The 16199-nt window shown below is 41.2% G+C and overlaps 2 protein-coding genes across 4 annotated transcripts; one reads left to right on the forward strand and one right to left on the reverse strand.

The window, feature by feature from the left end:
- Nucleotides 1-5097: 5097 nt before the first annotated feature.
- xrra1 (X-ray radiation resistance associated 1) lies at nt 5098-11883 on the reverse strand. 3 transcript variants are annotated; one of them, XM_030439023.1, is made up of 17 exons: nt 11630-11883; nt 10839-10987; nt 10693-10764; nt 10533-10605; nt 10341-10438; nt 10081-10229; nt 8334-8435; nt 8120-8238; nt 7976-8028; nt 7818-7895; nt 7654-7702; nt 7442-7560; nt 7174-7338; nt 5816-5975; nt 5586-5701; nt 5400-5505; nt 5098-5311 (listed from the first exon to the last, which is right to left on the reverse strand). In XM_030439023.1, exons 1-17 carry the CDS (start codon nt 11718-11720, stop codon nt 5166-5168), a joined length of 1845 nt encoding a protein of 614 aa, XP_030294883.1. In that variant the 5' UTR covers nt 11721-11883; the 3' UTR covers nt 5098-5165. The 3 variants fall into 3 exon arrangements, with proteins under 3 accessions (XP_030294883.1, XP_030294882.1, XP_030294881.1); XM_030439022.1 differs by having other exon boundaries at nt 7466-7560; nt 7654-7747; XM_030439021.1 differs by having other exon boundaries at nt 7654-7747.
- Nucleotides 11884-11938: 55 nt separating this feature from the next.
- Nucleotides 11939-15206, forward strand: LOC115594774 (sialidase-3). Its single transcript, XM_030439024.1, has 3 exons — nt 11939-12579; nt 12763-13002; nt 13108-15206. The coding sequence occupies exons 2-3, from the start codon at nt 12778-12780 to the stop codon at nt 14110-14112; spliced, it is 1230 nt and encodes a 409-aa protein (XP_030294884.1). The 5' UTR covers nt 11939-12579; nt 12763-12777; the 3' UTR covers nt 14113-15206.
- The last annotated feature ends 993 nt before the right edge of the window (nt 15207-16199 follow it).

Below are 16199 nucleotides of genomic sequence, written 5' to 3' on the forward strand. Positions count from 1 at the left end.
TTTACACCCTTACCCTCTCATTAATTAAGTTGGCCCTGATCGCTTTAGCTGATGTTTGGATTCCGGCCAGGAAAACACGGACAGCGCCGCGTAACATGTCATGAACACTTTTGGTCGTCATCCCCCCTCATCCCGAGCGGCTCAGTTTAAAAGGTCACATTTTTTTGAAAACGCGAGCTGAAACGACTGTAAACTATTAACGACGGGGCCACAACGGGATCTTTTGTTTTTTCGCAGAATAAGGACGAGCAACAACAGCTTTACGGTTATGATCTGTAATTATTAATAATGGGCCCTTTTCAGATGTCAGCCAGAGTATCCGAAGCCTTCCAGGATTACATGGAAAGTGTGTTACAGTTCAATTGTCCATCAAAAGAATTAATGAATAGGTCCAGTCTGCAGTGAACTCATTTGGCACATGAGTAATGAGGAGTGTTGATGAGATATTTCGGGCCTATTCTTCCCGAGCCAAATCTGGTGTCTGAGTCTCCACGGGGTTGTTTCTCAGAGCTTAACTGTTGGCCCTCAATTTGAGAGTCAAACAAACCTTCCCCAAACATTTCTCAAGGCTTGATTGCGGCGCCGACTGCTCCAGATGTGAACATGCGCCGCGTGGAAATGCACAGACAAAGAGAGCACATATAGACAGAATAAACAAAAGGCCCTGTCCCGCCGAAAGACACAGACCATCATGCCTCTCTCCACCATGTCTTTTGTTATTTTTGCATTTGGACAGAGTACCTCTCTCCCCTGCCAGACTCTGTTATATCACCAAGAGCACGGACGAAAATGTGTTTTCAGTTAATAACCCACCTCATCAGTTTTTCAGTGGTAAGAACAAAAGAGGTTACAGAGGAAAAGCTTTAGCTGAGCCCCCTTCGCGTCCGTCTGTTTAATTCTGTGCGGATGTCGACGTGAAGGAGACGAGTCCGGCGAAAAAGACATAAAAAGAGACGTGAATTTCTGTCGGCGTAACACTTAAACCAACTTTGCTCTTTTTAAGACCGAATCCTTTGAAATGACTGCTCGCGTTCGTGAGTCATAAATTACATACATGTGTGGGTTGTGTAATTATCTTCAGTCTCGAAAGGGAGTCGTCGCATTAGTAGTTCATTTTCACTTCTTGAACACGCTCGAGGTCCACGGGGTCAGCAAGTGCGCATCGCCAATGTCAAAATGCCACGCTGTTGCGTAAAAAACACAAAATTGGGATGCAACTGAAAGAACACTGACAAAAAAAAAAAAAGGAGTTAAAGTACTCCTGCTTATTTCACAAGTTCACTGCCAACTCCCAAACAAACTGTTAGTCCAGTGTCCTGTGTGGCTTAACAACCCCGCTGATGTCATCTTGATGTCATTAGGGGGTATCTCGGGTTGTGTGCTTCAAGTTTATAACAGGCAGATGTGGCAGATTTCATGTTTCCATCTCCCTCTGACAATCGCGGGATAAAGAACTGCAGAAAAGAGTGAGAAATCATGATTTGGGTTCAAACAACCTGGTTTCATACGACACACAAACCACAATCACCCATGATTGTCCCATGTTTGAGCCACAGCCACCCTGATACAATATAACGCTGCCCCCATTGCGAGCATGCTTCTCAGTTGAGCTTTAATGAGCTGAAGCCCAAAATCCAAAAGACAGGCAAAGGAAAATGCAAGAGTAATGCAAAAAAAAACTGAGGACAGACCGGAAAAACCACACGGAACAAATGAGGAACACAGGGAACACACAAGGACTGAGGGGACAGGCATGGGACACGCAGGCACGAAAACAGATGAATGAACCAACAGAGGGTGAGGGAACAACACAGGCTTAAAAACAGCCAACAAAAGGGACGAGGGGCTGAGGTGCACGTGGAGAGACACTGGGAGGGAGAACCCTGGGAACACAGGTGAGCAGGAAGTAATGAGTGACAACAAGACAGAGAAGGATAGAACTACAAAATAAAGCAGGAAGTCAACAAACCAATAACCCCAAACCGTGACACTTTGTCCATTCTTTGCTATCAAACCTTTCTCTTTGACCTAACAGCAAAGAAGTGTTGGTGCCTAACCCTAACAACCCATGGTCCCTACATAACCTCAGCTGAACATCATGCATGTGAGCTCCTAGCTCGCGATTTTGTCAGGTAGAGTGTTGTCAGCAAGTTCGATCGTATCAGTGACAACGTCTTTATTTACCGACTGTATTGATAAAATAAAAATAAATCACATTTCTATCGTCCCATCGCCTGGTTAAACTCAGACGGCAACCTGGAGCTGTGTATTGCTTTTGAATTGATCCTTTATCAATGATTGGTTGATTGATACTACTCATCGGTGTGTGCATAATGCTGTGGAAAAGTGTAAAAATGGCAGGTGGAGCAGAGGAGGGTTTAAGGAAGAAGTTAATTGGCAAACTAAGTAAAGGAAGTTGTGTTTATGATAATATGTCACCTTCTTGTTAGCATGCACATGTGCAAATGAATACTTTCAGAGAAGCTCAAAGCGTCTCTGTGATGAGGTCAGTGAACGCCTCCATGACCTTGCACACAATCGTACATCTTGTTTTTTTTTTTAACAGAATTCCAGCACGAAAAGTTAAACGCTCCACTTATGTAACCGTACAGGCTTGACGCACTAATCATTATCACTTCAGAATTACTGTGTTACCACATTCTGGTCACGCATGAATTCATGCCAGGTCTCACTGGCTGAAGAGCAACACTCCACTTTGTTTATGAAACCAACAACAAATCCCGAGGGCGTTTACCTGATCTGCACTCAAAACCTGGACCAATAAAAGAAAATGATCACATTTTTTATATGATTCGATGACGCCAAGATCAAAGATTTTTTGCAGCTCTGGTGTGATACTGTGAGATATCTTCGCAACACTCACAAGCTCTGCTCCAATGGACTGGAAAATAGCCTTTCTGCAGCATGTCAAGTCTCTGCCATTTGGCACAACCACCTCATTACTGTCAGATATACCGCTAAAGATGAAAGGAGCCCAACCAGACCATCGGACTGAAGGCCAGGTGTTCATCTGACCACGTGGACCAGGAAAACTTCGGACTGTATATACTTATATAATTGATCAGAGCAAACAAACTCGTTACACCTTTCAGTGTTAAATCAAACTACACATTCAAAAAGGTCAACTACTACTGACATTTGGGATATTTGTAATTCTATACTTTGCTTGCACACTGAATATCTGATCACTTCCTACCATGTGTAGTGTAACTTGTTCCTTTAAGTCATCTCAATATAAGTTTTCTTGAGTAAAAGTAAAGATGTCATGTCAAAAATATTACTTTGGTAAAAGTGGTCGTCCTTACGAACAGTGCTTGAGTAAAAGTCTTAAAGTATCTGATATCAAAAGTAGTATAAAAAATTATTTTCAATACATAAAAAATTTACTAAAGTATCAAAAGTAAAAGTATTGAATACATCTATTCACATGTTTATATATACTGTATACTATGGGTCGACCAATTATTGGCCTGATTGATTATCAGATCTGATACTCAGCATTTTGCATATTATCAGAGCCAGTTTTTTGTTTTTTTTGCTGATGCAGGGTGTAATCTGCAAAGTACCTAGTCACTAAAGTAAAATTACAATATTTGCCTCCAAAATGTAGTATAAAGTAGCAGAAAATGGAAATACTCAAGTAAAGTACAAGTGGCTCAAAACTATACTAAAGTATTTTACTCAGGCAAAAGCAAAAAAGTAAAACAAATTCATAAAATAAAAATGCACAACGAAATGGTCACCAGAACGCATCCACTGGCTGTGTACAGAAAGCGCTTTGCTTTACATACAGTATATTTCATTTAGACACACAGAAGCAGGGAATATCCACAGATAAACGTATCAACCTGGAATCCCATGAAATATCTCCAAAGTATTGATTTATTCCACCTGGGCTGAAAAGTGCATTCCACATCTGCAGGCTGCCTCTGAGGAAAAAAATTATTGAAATCATATGAAGGAGGAGACCATGAAATCAAACAGGGAACGAACAACAGAAATAGAAACATGACTTAGAAATGAAACAACCTCCATTCTAAACTTGTTTAAGTATGCGGACCATAAATCATGTTGAACTGCGGAGGTTCAACGGCTACCACTCCAACGAGACGTATGATCACAGCCAGCTTCACTTCTGGATGAAACTGAAGGACTATACAGCTATGCTACTTGTTTTCCACTTGACTAGTAAAGCAACATTTATTCAAAACGTTCCCAATTACATTTCAAGAGGATATTGCCCCGAATTCTGAATAAGCGCAACTTATCAAAAGCTCATTTGACAACAGCAGGGTTGGAGTGTTACGGCGGCCCGGTGAACGGACTGCAGCCAGGATGGGTGTTGTCTTCTGTGCTCTGTGCAGACATTTCACTTCATCCGTATCGCTGATGCTCTGTCGATGGGTGCCAACGATGTGCCGGGCAGTATTAATCACACGCTGCAGAGCCTTTCCTGTCCGTGGGCCATGCACGAACCATGCCAGTTTCTGATTTTCCGGTCAGAAATGCTTTTTATTGTTCCTCTGTAAAAGCTGACATGAATTTGGCTCTGGAATGTATCTTTCTTAAGTTTCTTGAGAAAACAGCCTTTTGTTCTTCTTCATCTCTTCTCTCAGTTTTTATTTTTACCCAGTGTGGTGATGTGTGATGGCCATGACAGGTCCTCTGTGACGCTGATTCCCAGGGAACTAAAACTGTTCAACTGATGTAGACGGGGGTGTGCGACTCTGCCTCCTTCTTCCTGAAATCAACAATCAGCTCCTTGGTTTTGCTGACGCTGGGCAGCAGATTGTTCTCTGCGCAACACTCTGCAAGATTGTTGATTTCCTCCAGATCTGAACACTCATCGTTGTTTGTAAGGCTTTGACATCTGGGAATGCAGTTGTGGGTGTACAGTGTGATCAGGAGAGGCTTAGATGTGAATATTAAAGTTTTATATATATATATATATATATATATATATATATATATATATATATATATATATATATATATATATATATATACATATATATATTTATATAGGCAGTCCCCTGTTGGCTTTGACAAGTCAATCAGCATGCATGATTCACGAACTACTACTTCACTGCCTCACCAGCAGCTAAACATTTTAATATCAATCAGAGCATCTGTATAGTTTCAGTTCAGTTTTGTTCGCTGTTTCTATCCGACTCCATGATGGCTGCCTGTTCCATTGTTTTCTTATGGGCCATCTTGTATTTTGTCCTCATATCCCTTAGCAGCGATAGAGCTTCTTGCTTGGTAACTCCTGTGCTGTGTATGGCGCTGCCTGTGTAGAAAACAAAGTGTTATATAAAGACGGTGAAGGTCATCAGAGGTAGAGTTTGTTTAGTTCATTTGATCAGAAATGTGCATACTAAAGGGGACGACTTGTATCGTCGTGCTCTCTTTGATTCCTTTGATCATTTCATCAACTCTTTCGGCTCGCTGCTTTGCTGGCCTCAAAGGTGGAAGTTTTCTAATCTGTGCACAGAAAAGTTTGAAGGTGATTACATTATACTTGTTCTTCTTGCTATATTTACTATGATCTGATGATAATAAACCTTTTTCTGTCTTTTTCTGTATGGTGTCTGGATGCAATCAAGTTTTGGTTCTAAGTCTCTGTAAACATTAAGATTCCTCAGTCTGCGTTCCAGCATCTGAACAGCTGTTTGAATCCCTGTGAAAAGAAAACAAATGTAGTCCCCTTCATTATGGAGTGACTGTGTAGCCAAAAGTTTTTAGGGGCTTAAGCAAAACATACAAATATAGCTGCAGGTAAAACAGTCCTCACCAGTGTTCCCAGTGACATCATAATTTCGTTCTGCTTCCATCAAAATTTCATAGCATGTGTAGTTTTCAGGAATGGTGTCGTCCTCTTTTCTGTCCTCGTTCCCTGCTGCGTTATTCTTATCAGCTTGACAACCAAACTCATTTTCAGGAGAGTCTGCAACCTGAACATGAAGCAACATTCAGTCAAAAAAAGAGGAAACAATTCAGATGTTGAGACTAAGAAACTGTGAAGGTGGCATGTAACTAAGTACATTTACTCAACTACTGTACTTAAATACAAATTTGAGGGAGTTACTACTGTGTACATGAGTCTTTTCTTTTCATGCCACTTTCTATTTCTTTCCAGAGGGAAATAATGTTCTTGTTGCTTCACTACATTTATCTGACAGCTTAGAAAAAAAAATTAATGTTTTTGCAAGCATAAAGTAAGATGTTTATACAAGTGCAGCTGAAATTGTTTGTCAGTTATTGATAGAAGATTATTCTACAATTGTTTGTAATTGTAATGAAAAGATACTAAACAGTTCAAGTTCAAGCTTCTTAAATGAGAGGATTTGCTGCTTTGAAATGTTATTTCATTTAATAATTTTTAAAATCATTTGAAGTGATTTTTTAAAAATGTAATTAAAATCAAAGTTTCGATTGATGTCACTTTGGGGTTTGGTAAGGTGTCATGACACTTCTCACTATTTTCTGACTTTGTACAAACCAAACAATCATCTGATCTAGTGGAGGAAATAATCATCAGATTAATTTAGAATGAAAATCTCCTTCAGAATAACAGTTCAGAATGAGCTCCAGCTGTGTGGAGGACCTAAACTATAAACAAATAAAAATAAATAAATAAATGTCTCACTGCATAAATTAATATGTGTATTCCTCTATTTATCTACTTTCCTTTCAATTTCCCACTTTAATTATTTACTTATTCCTTTTAAAATATTTTTCAATATTATTTATTTCCTGAAATGTACATATTGATGTATTTTAATTTGTCTAATTTTGATGCATTTCAAGGCATACTGATTATCATATTGATTAATCCATTCGTTTCTTTAATTGTTTTGATTTTGGCAGTTGTCATCCTCCACATACCTTAACCAACTTAACAAGTAAAATCCTGATTTTATGTAAGTACTAATCCTTTCATCCATTATATTAATAAACCGTCACAAGGGCTGTTTTTTCTTCATACTTTACTTAAGTAACATTTTGAATGCAGGACTTTTGCCTGTATTTTCAGTATGGTATAAATATTGTTTTACTAAAGAGGAGGATCTGAATACTTCCTCCACCACAGGTATATGTCCAGACGGAGAGCAAGAACATAAGAATCACACAAACCGGACATGTTTGTACCTGAGTGACAAAGAAGTGCTCTGTGTTTTCCTGGAGGGTGTCGTCTCTTTTCTTCTTGCTTTTAGATTCTGGTGTTCTCTCCGCAGTCAGCTGACTTTTCTCGGACTGGGTGGGACAGGGTGCATCCATCAACATCACTGACACCTTTGGGATTCTTTCCTCCACCTGCACCGCAAAAAATTTTACAAAAATAAAAGACGAGTTGTTGACAGAACTGTTTGACTTTCATACGGTGAATTCTGAAAGGGGAATGCAGAACACATCCAACCTTCCACTTTGGATCAGTGGACACCTTCAGGGGGAGCTTGACATCTTCCCTTGTCTTCTTACGCTTTATTGTTATCCCCAGAATGTCGTGGAGGTAACGGGTCAGTAAGGGAGGGTCGCCTGCATTCAAACAGATGCATGAAGGTGATTTCGGCGTTGACCATTCAATCTTTAAAAACAGCCTCATAAAGGAGAAAACTCAGGAAGGGTTACCACTTCTCCGTGTGGTCAGAGGGTTGGAGTGAATATCAATTTCTCGAAGCTTTGGGAAAAGAGCGACAGCCATCAGAGCTTCTTCCTCTGCAAACTGATGAGAAAACACTGATGAGATGGATCGTCACTGATTTACTTACTTACCTGCAAATTATTCAACACACCTTATTTTCAGCTAAGTTGAGGAACTGAAGCTCAGGCAATGGCAAGCTGGATCCTCTGCAGTGCTCCTCCCCGTTTTCCTTGAAACCAATGTAAACCCAAGTTTAATGCAGATTTAAAATAGAAAAATAGAGAGGACAGCAACTATAGAATGAATTACCTCTGAGTTGCTCTTGAAACGTTCATCAGTGCAAGGATTTGGCTCAGTGGAGGCTGAGTCGGGGGGTTGAAAATAAATAACTGTATTTTTTTCTGTGGATGCTGACATGCAGGTTCATTGTTAAGTTATAAGCTGAGCATTTACCAAGTCCTTTCTCTTCAGCTCGCTCTTCAATAGAGGTCTGTAAAGGCTCTGAGCTGGCCATCAGTCGCAAATACGGTACTTCAGAAATGCGGTTCCCCTGTAGGTTTAAATACTTCAGCCTGTAATTGACAATTATAAACAATTAATTCACGGTTCCACCAATTTTCATGTGTTGCTTTGTTTTAGATATGCAAACTTCAAACCGCATCACGACCTCTTGAGGTCTGTCAGACAGCTGAAGACTTCAGAGGACAGTCTGTTATCATCAAGCAGAAGGACTTCAAGAGCTGTAAATTGCGTGTCTTCTTCAGCCGGCCTGGACAAAAGACAAAAAGAGAAAAAATGATTTCGTAAAATCTAACTTTATAAATACTGATTGCATTTCATAATATAGCTCAATCCATAAAGTTAGGGTAACCTACAACATACGGTATGTGTGCGCACCATTTCCTGCTCGACTTTCTGTACCTGGCAGTGAAGCAGGTGTACTGAATGTCTCCACAGCTGCCTCACCAGAATCAGGACTGTGTATTAGGAACATTTGTGCGCCCCCTCTTGGTCAGTTTAAAAAGTGTTACAAAGGCATCATGAGTTTATGGCCCTCCAACATAAATACGTTTACTAAAGTACTGTACTTACATATAATTTCAAGGTACTTGCGCTTTCATTTTATGTGATTTATTAATTTATTTATATAGTATATTTTCCTTTTTACTCCATTACATTTGTACGTCAATTTTAGTTAGTAGTCACTATTCAAATCACAGTTTTTCATACTCTTCCTGTCCAGTGAAAGCAAATGCATCTCCAAATTAAATAAACTAAAGTAATAAGTGGTTAGAATAAATAAACTATTTAAAACCCTCTGAGACTACCTGGGAAACACACTGTCACAAAGCTAAAAACGGGCTGCGAACACTATAAGGTAGTTTAAATGAGTTCAACCTTAAACATCTACAGCAGAAACATATTAATCCAAAAACATTACATACGATGGTAAGACACTGACAGGGACCATTTTACTCAACTACAAATTTATATGGACAACCTGTAAGACTTGTAATTGAATACATTCAGAAATTAACTCAAATGATCAAATGAATGTGAATAAACAGCACTTTTGACATTATCATGTCTGTGTATTGTGTTGCAGAGATATCTACGGAAGTCAGCATGCTAACCAGCTAGCCCGAGCCCATCCCGGTCTAAAGCTCCTGTGCTAGTGATGTAAACACCAACACTCACCTGGTCCCTGACCGCTAGCTGCATGGCTGACCTTTACGTACATTCTGCTGATCATACTTCCATATTTTTACAGGAAATGTTTTGCAGGACTTTTACTTGTAATGGAGTATTTTTGGTGTGGTATTTGGTATCTGAATACTTCTACCGTGTATGTTGTGAGATCACACCAAGCCCGATTGATACAGGATAAGTTAGCAAACTAAATGATGACTGGCAGATTCAAGAAAACTCTTGAATTGTAACCATTAAGCCGTCTTAATACTTTGTGAAAAATATGTTGCATCGTCATGTGTGTGGCCTGTTCAAGGACGTCAAAGATATCTTCTGAAGTGATCATTTAAGAAGCAGACTTGAGGCAGACTGCAGTTAGAGATGAATTTGCATTTCACTGCAGGAAACGTGATAAAATAAATCAGTTGTTTTCATTCTGCCAGTTTCTCCATGACTCATATCAGAGTTTTTTGTAATAACATTCAGATGGAAAGGAGGCTTTTCTGCTCACTAACAGTCTCTACACAAAGCAGTGCTTGACAAAGCTGACCTGGGTGGAAAGAAAAGCCACTCACACTAATTCAGTCAATTATGTACTTGTCTTTTTGTCATTTTTCGAAGAACAAAAGAGTGAATACCGTTGTGGATCTCTACATCAGTTTACATACAGACAGCTGTACTGAGTCACTTTTATATTGCTGCTTCATGGACAATAAGGTACTAACAGTTGAGTGGCGTCATGATTGGAAGAACCCAGTTTGGGAGGAAGTCGACGCAGCTGATTTCCAGTCAGATGAAGGACCTTCAGATGTGGAAGTCGACCGATGGACAGAATACCTTCAGCTGACAAACTGTTGTAGGACAAATCTAAAACCTGTGAGGATCAAATTCAATCATTTCAGATTAAAATAACTGCATCAAAGAGACAAAACAGACATAGGATAGAAAAAGGAAAAGGGAAAGTGCATATCAAATGTCATCTTACCTGGAGATGAGGGAAGTCAGCAGCTTCAAAGGTCATGTTGCACAGCCCGTTTAACGACAGATTGAGTTCTCTTAAAGACACAAAACAGCTGAAAGAATCTGAGGAAAAACAACGGACATTTCGTTTTTTGGAAGAGGCACAAGATCCAACACAAATAGAAGGTAAATTTGCATGAAACATAAGTATATTCACCTAAAGAGAGGGAGTTAATAGATGCATCAATATAAGCTACATTGTAAAACACCTTGAGGTCTTCTAACTTGACCTGTGCACAGGAAAGAAAGAGCGCTTAAGTCTTTTTATCCACAAACAACCAAATAATTTGGGTGAAAATGTGAAAAGTGATTCTTACAGCATTCAGTTTCCGGTCACTGATGTCAACAGAGCAGAGCTCAACCGGCTTATCAACATGATGCAAACAGAGCTGAAAACCAAATGTTTAAATTGTTTGGGGCTTCTTTAGTCAACATACACCTCTCAAATATGTCAGTGCCTTACCAGGAAAGGTCCATCTAATGTGTTACCATGAGGAGTGTTGGCACCCCTGACGCTCTCACGTTTTTTACACGTCTCTTTTATACTTCGATGCAGATTCCTGTATTTCTGCCCCTCAGCCTTTCTGTAAGCCACGAGCCAATGACCAGCACCTAGATGGAATGTCAAACTGAATCAAACAATGTCTGTGGATACTGTTTGCAGGTTTACAAATACAAACCGTCCTTCATGGCTGCAACTAAACACTGTTTTCTATTATTGATTCATCTGCCGATATCAGGTTCCTAAACAAGAAAAACGCAGCAAGTCATCATTTATTCAACCAAGTCATCTGTCAAAGGGGAATTTATGTTATCAGCCATTTATCGGTATCAGTGAAGAAAATGAAGCCGATAAATATCACGGATAATATTTTGAAAAACTGCTTTCATTGATTTAACAAGTGCTGCATCTACACACTCCGATACAGCAAGTGGCAGTATGCACCTTTAAAGTTTAAAGAAGGAGAAGAAGAGGAAGAACCATTAGCATTAGCCTGAGCTTAGTCTGTTTTTCCAGAAGTTACTTTTGACAGTAAATTGACAGAAAATTTCACAAATAATAAACTAATATTGCCATTTACATTTATCTAAAGTTAGCCAGATGAATAGGGTAGAATGTGTATTTACTTTAGTCATATATAGTCAAATTGTTAATTGCAGCCCTTTTATATATGTATACATATGTTACTTAAAACTGTTTGAACAAGCTAGCTAAATCTTTTCAACCATGCTAGCTGCTTCACCTTAACCCACCTTCTTTTGTCCGACGGAGTGAAGTCCGGGCTAGGAAACATTTGGTGGGATAGCTCAGTCCATCAACATGTTTACAAGACGCTGCAGTCATCTTGCCTGTGTCATTTATCGCCAAACGTTATTTTGTTTGCTTTTTTGTCTCAATGCAAGTGTCGGTTCCGCTTTTACACGAGCAGAACTGGCACGACGAACTACTTGTGACACTACATCTGCTCCCGAGCCACACTGTGGTGCTCTGTATCCTAGCAACAGCACGGAGGACGGGCGGACTGCTCCTCCCGTGCAGCGGGGGGCGCTACGTGCTAAGCTAGCTGGACATTAACTCTGCAGGCGAAGGCGGAAGAAACCGGTGAGCCTAGCTGGTCAAAGATTGAATTCGATGATAAGATAATACTCCGCCCAGCCAAGCGAAGACACTTAAAGACATTGAGCATGTATTGTTAGTGATAATATGCAGCCTTTTTTCCACAGACAACACAAGGTGTTAAATTACTTTTCAATACAAATCTACGCTCGACTCGTGGCGGGTTATGCTAGTTAGCTAGATAGCTTGAGTTTGAATCGACAACATTGCGCATGCGTGAGGCTGCATACCGGAGTCACTTGATGTTTCTGATTAGTCAAACCCCCTAACAGTATCCGCCTTGTCTGTCATTTAGCTATGATGGCAGCACAGTGAAATGTGTAATGTATGACCAAATTGAATCTCTGAATCTCTGGCGGACACAGGGTAGTTACCCCAGATGTCTATTTTAGTCAGGACGCGTCTAAACGAAGACGGAAGTGAGTGCGTCGCCGTCTCTCGCTACATCGCAGTCGTCTTTCCTGATGAACCTCATAGCATCAGTGTCGTGAACATCAGAGGTTCCCTGGTATGGCGTGAAATTAGACGGTACGATGCCGTTCACGCGAAGATCAAGGGCGACAAATGTGACGAGTGACAAGTGAAGGTAAGGGTTTTTGTTATGAATGCACAGTTTGCGTTAGATGCTGTTTGTAACAATGCAATAATGTGTGCCTACGAGGAGCTGCTGGAGTGTGAACTCTGTTAGTCTGTGCTTGAAAGAGTGTAATAACAGGGCTATAAAACAAGCCACGACTTGTCATGTTTTTGTCTCATCTTCTGTTCACAGGAGCTGTAATCCACCATGGGCAACACACCATCAAAGAGTGGCAGTGGAGAGGAGCTGGTCAAAACAACTTTGTTTGAAAAGGAGCCAAGTGGCACAACATACAGAATCCCTGCTCTCATTTATCTGAGGCACAGTCACACCTTCCTCGCCTTTGCAGAGAAGAGATCCTCGCCCGCTGACCATGACGCCAAAGTCCTTGTTATGCGTAGAGGAACGCTGAAAGACGATGGATCTGTTCAGGTGGTTATTCACACGCAATAACCAGCAGATTATCCTTTGCTTCAATACCGATCGCTGGCAAAGTTACCCATGTTTAATTGCTTTCTTTTGTCATGTTTTTTCCAGTGGATGTCCAGTCAGGAGCTGTCAACAGCATATCTACCAGACCACCGCACTATGAATCCCTGCCCTGTGTATGAAAAAAACAGCAAGACGCTGTTTTTATTTTTCATCTGCGTCTGCGGGAACACCACAGAGATGAGGCAGATCATCACAGGGAAAAACAAGGCCCGTCTTTGCTGTGTAAGCAGCAGCGATGACGGGCAAACCTGGAGTCCAGCGAAAGACTTAACCGATAGCGTGATTGGCGAGACTATCCATAAGTGGGCCACTTTCGCCGTGGGTCCAGGCCACGGTGTTCAGCTGGAGAACGGCAGGTTGATCATCCCAGCGTACGCCTATTATGTCCCTTACAGATGCTGTTCCTTCCCCATTCCCTATACAGTCTACCCACGTGCACTGTCGATATACAGCGAGGACTTTGGCCAGACGTGGCGTCTCGGCAAGATGCTTCGAAAAAAGTCGTGTGAGTGTGAGATGGCGGAGATCATAGATCACGAGGGCAGGAGCCATCTTTACTGCAACGCTCGGAACAGCGGAGGCCACAGGTGTGAGGCCCTGAGTGAAAACAGCGGCATGGTCTTCGACAAACCCCACATCGCTTCAGAGCTCGTCGAACCCCCCTCGGGCTGTCAGGGCAGCGTCATCGGCTTCCCTGCTCCCGAATTTGTACCAAATGACGACACTGAAAGCAAAGCCTGTGGCACGTCGCTCCTGTCTCCTGACACGCAAACCTGGCTCCTCTTCATCCACCCAACCAACAAGTCTAGCAGAAGAGACATGGGCGTGTACTTGAACCGATCCCCCCTGCACTCGTCAGGATGGGACAGGCCCAGAATCATCCACAGGGGACCCAGCGGGTACTCCGACCTGGCTTACAACGGAGACAAGGATCAGTTCTCGTGCCTGATGGAGTGCGGGAAGGAGAGCGAACTCGAGCAGATAGCGTTCATGTCGTTCACCCTCAACGATGTCATGCAGACGGGAAAGAAAGACAAGAAGACGCGTTGAATTTGCGGTTGCTTTATTTCTGTATTAACGAAGCTCCCTTACATTCTCCCGCGCCCCCATCCCCCCCCCCCCCCCGGAAGTCCAAGCAAAAGCCACTAAATATGCTGTGCAGTAACATCTGTCTGTGTTTACTGTTGTTCTACATTCTGGAGATGATAATGCATGCATGAGTCGTGTGTTTTGTTGTCTCCTCGTTTACATGAAGAAGTAATTGAAGTCTTAATAGTATCGATATGCAAGCAGCTGTGTGAGGAAAGGAAGCTGTTTTTTCAAAGGGTCAGGGGTCGATCTCAAGCATGCTGTGCTGGACCGTCATCTTTAAAACAGGCTTTGTGCGTGCAGCATGTTTGACAAGTACTTCATACTCATTTTTCTGCATCTTATTTAACCAACCGTCAGGGTTTTCCTGAGCAGCGGAGAGAATTTGCCTACCTCTTTTTATTTTCATACGACGATCATAGCAGGCCTTGTAAAGCGGAGCGGAGAGTTTTCCTCCACGCTCAGTCTCTCCTTTACATTTAGTATACACTGATTCACGTATGCCTTCTACTCCACTGTTTAAACTCAAGCTGTGCCAAACCGGGCAGAAAAGATGAGCATTAACTTTTTACATGCCACACCCAGCTATTCAACGCAGAGACCAGCCGAACTGTCTGAGTTTTTAAGAACAAGTTGATGGATTATCAGAGATTATGGCTACTTTGTACTGTACACTGATTTTTATTTATTTTTCAAAAGCAATATTTTATCGGTCGCATTATTTATTTCCTTCGCATGATTTCCTTAACTCCCTCTATTTCCAGCATTATTAATTGGGTGCAGCTTTATGACCAGATGTGATTGGCTGGCTGTTGGTTCTAAAGCATGTGACAGCATGTGACAGCAGACAAAGACTCGCCATTTATACGGACGGTAGAAGAATTTGCACATTGTACTGAGCGACCTAAACATCCTCCTTTGCCCGATGTTGTGAGGCCTCGAGGTGGTTTCCAAACTCGTTTCATTGTGTTTTTGTTGACCGTTGTGGAAAGTGACAAAACCTTGCATGAAACATGTATTTTAGTAGAAAATAAAAGTAACCTGTGATCACCTGACTCATCCTCTTTCTGATTACGGTGTAATTACAGTCATTACTGCTGTGGAGGTCGATTTAAAAGGCCAAGTTAAACAGTAATCATGTGTCAGAGAGGGTTATGGGATAGAAGGACAGACGGGTCATGGGTGTGGTTTTAAAAGCAGCCATAAAAAAATAAAATAAAAAAATAAACCACTTTATCAGCTGCGGAGAGTATTTTATTCCCCCAGCAGCTAAAGGGGGTCTTAGGGCATGTTGAAATGTTGTGAAAGGCTGTTGTTGTTAAGCGACCTGTGGGGAGTTGAGTGTGACGCAGCAGATGTGCAGACAGCAGGGATGAATTAAGGACAGGGAGGGCCATTTTAGTCGAGCAGTATTTTTCAGGGTTTTTTCTAAATGATAGGACATCACTACTGTAATGACAGTGGTGGTTTTTCTGATGAGCCGCAATGAACAAATAAAAAACAAGCTGGGACACGACTTCCATGCCGCCTGAGTATCTGGGCAAATCATTAACTAATGTAACCTGACAGCTGTTTATGGAGAGAGATAAAAAAAGAGAAAGAAAGAAAGAAAGAAAGAAAAATAAAATGCACTTAGCGAAGCCACAGAAATAATGCTGCATCTGCGGCAAAAGCTCAGTGAGACTTGTGAACTTTTCCTCACTGTCAGCATATTCCATCAGGAGACCAAAAGCAACATGTTAGTCAGTCTCCATATTTCAGACTTCAAAAGAGCTCCTGCTGAAAAACCTGCTGAAGTCGAAAACATGTCGTCAAACTTTTTTGTAGTTTTTTGTAGCTTTGTAGTTTTCTGATATAGGTGGACTATTAAACGTTACTCTAACAGGAGTAAACCCTTCATTGTTTTAGGGACTATTTTCAGCTGTGGATGAATACACATTTGGTGTTCTACTGAGTATTCACAGCAGCAGGACTGCAGTAGAACAGAACACCTCATCCTGTCAGATGGAGTGTCTAATTGATGTGTTTAATGCCTTTTGTGTGGATTT

Source organism: Sparus aurata, chromosome 13 (genome assembly GCF_900880675.1).
Source record: "Sparus aurata chromosome 13, fSpaAur1.1, whole genome shotgun sequence".
Taxonomy (NCBI): domain Eukaryota; kingdom Metazoa; phylum Chordata; class Actinopteri; order Spariformes; family Sparidae; genus Sparus; species Sparus aurata.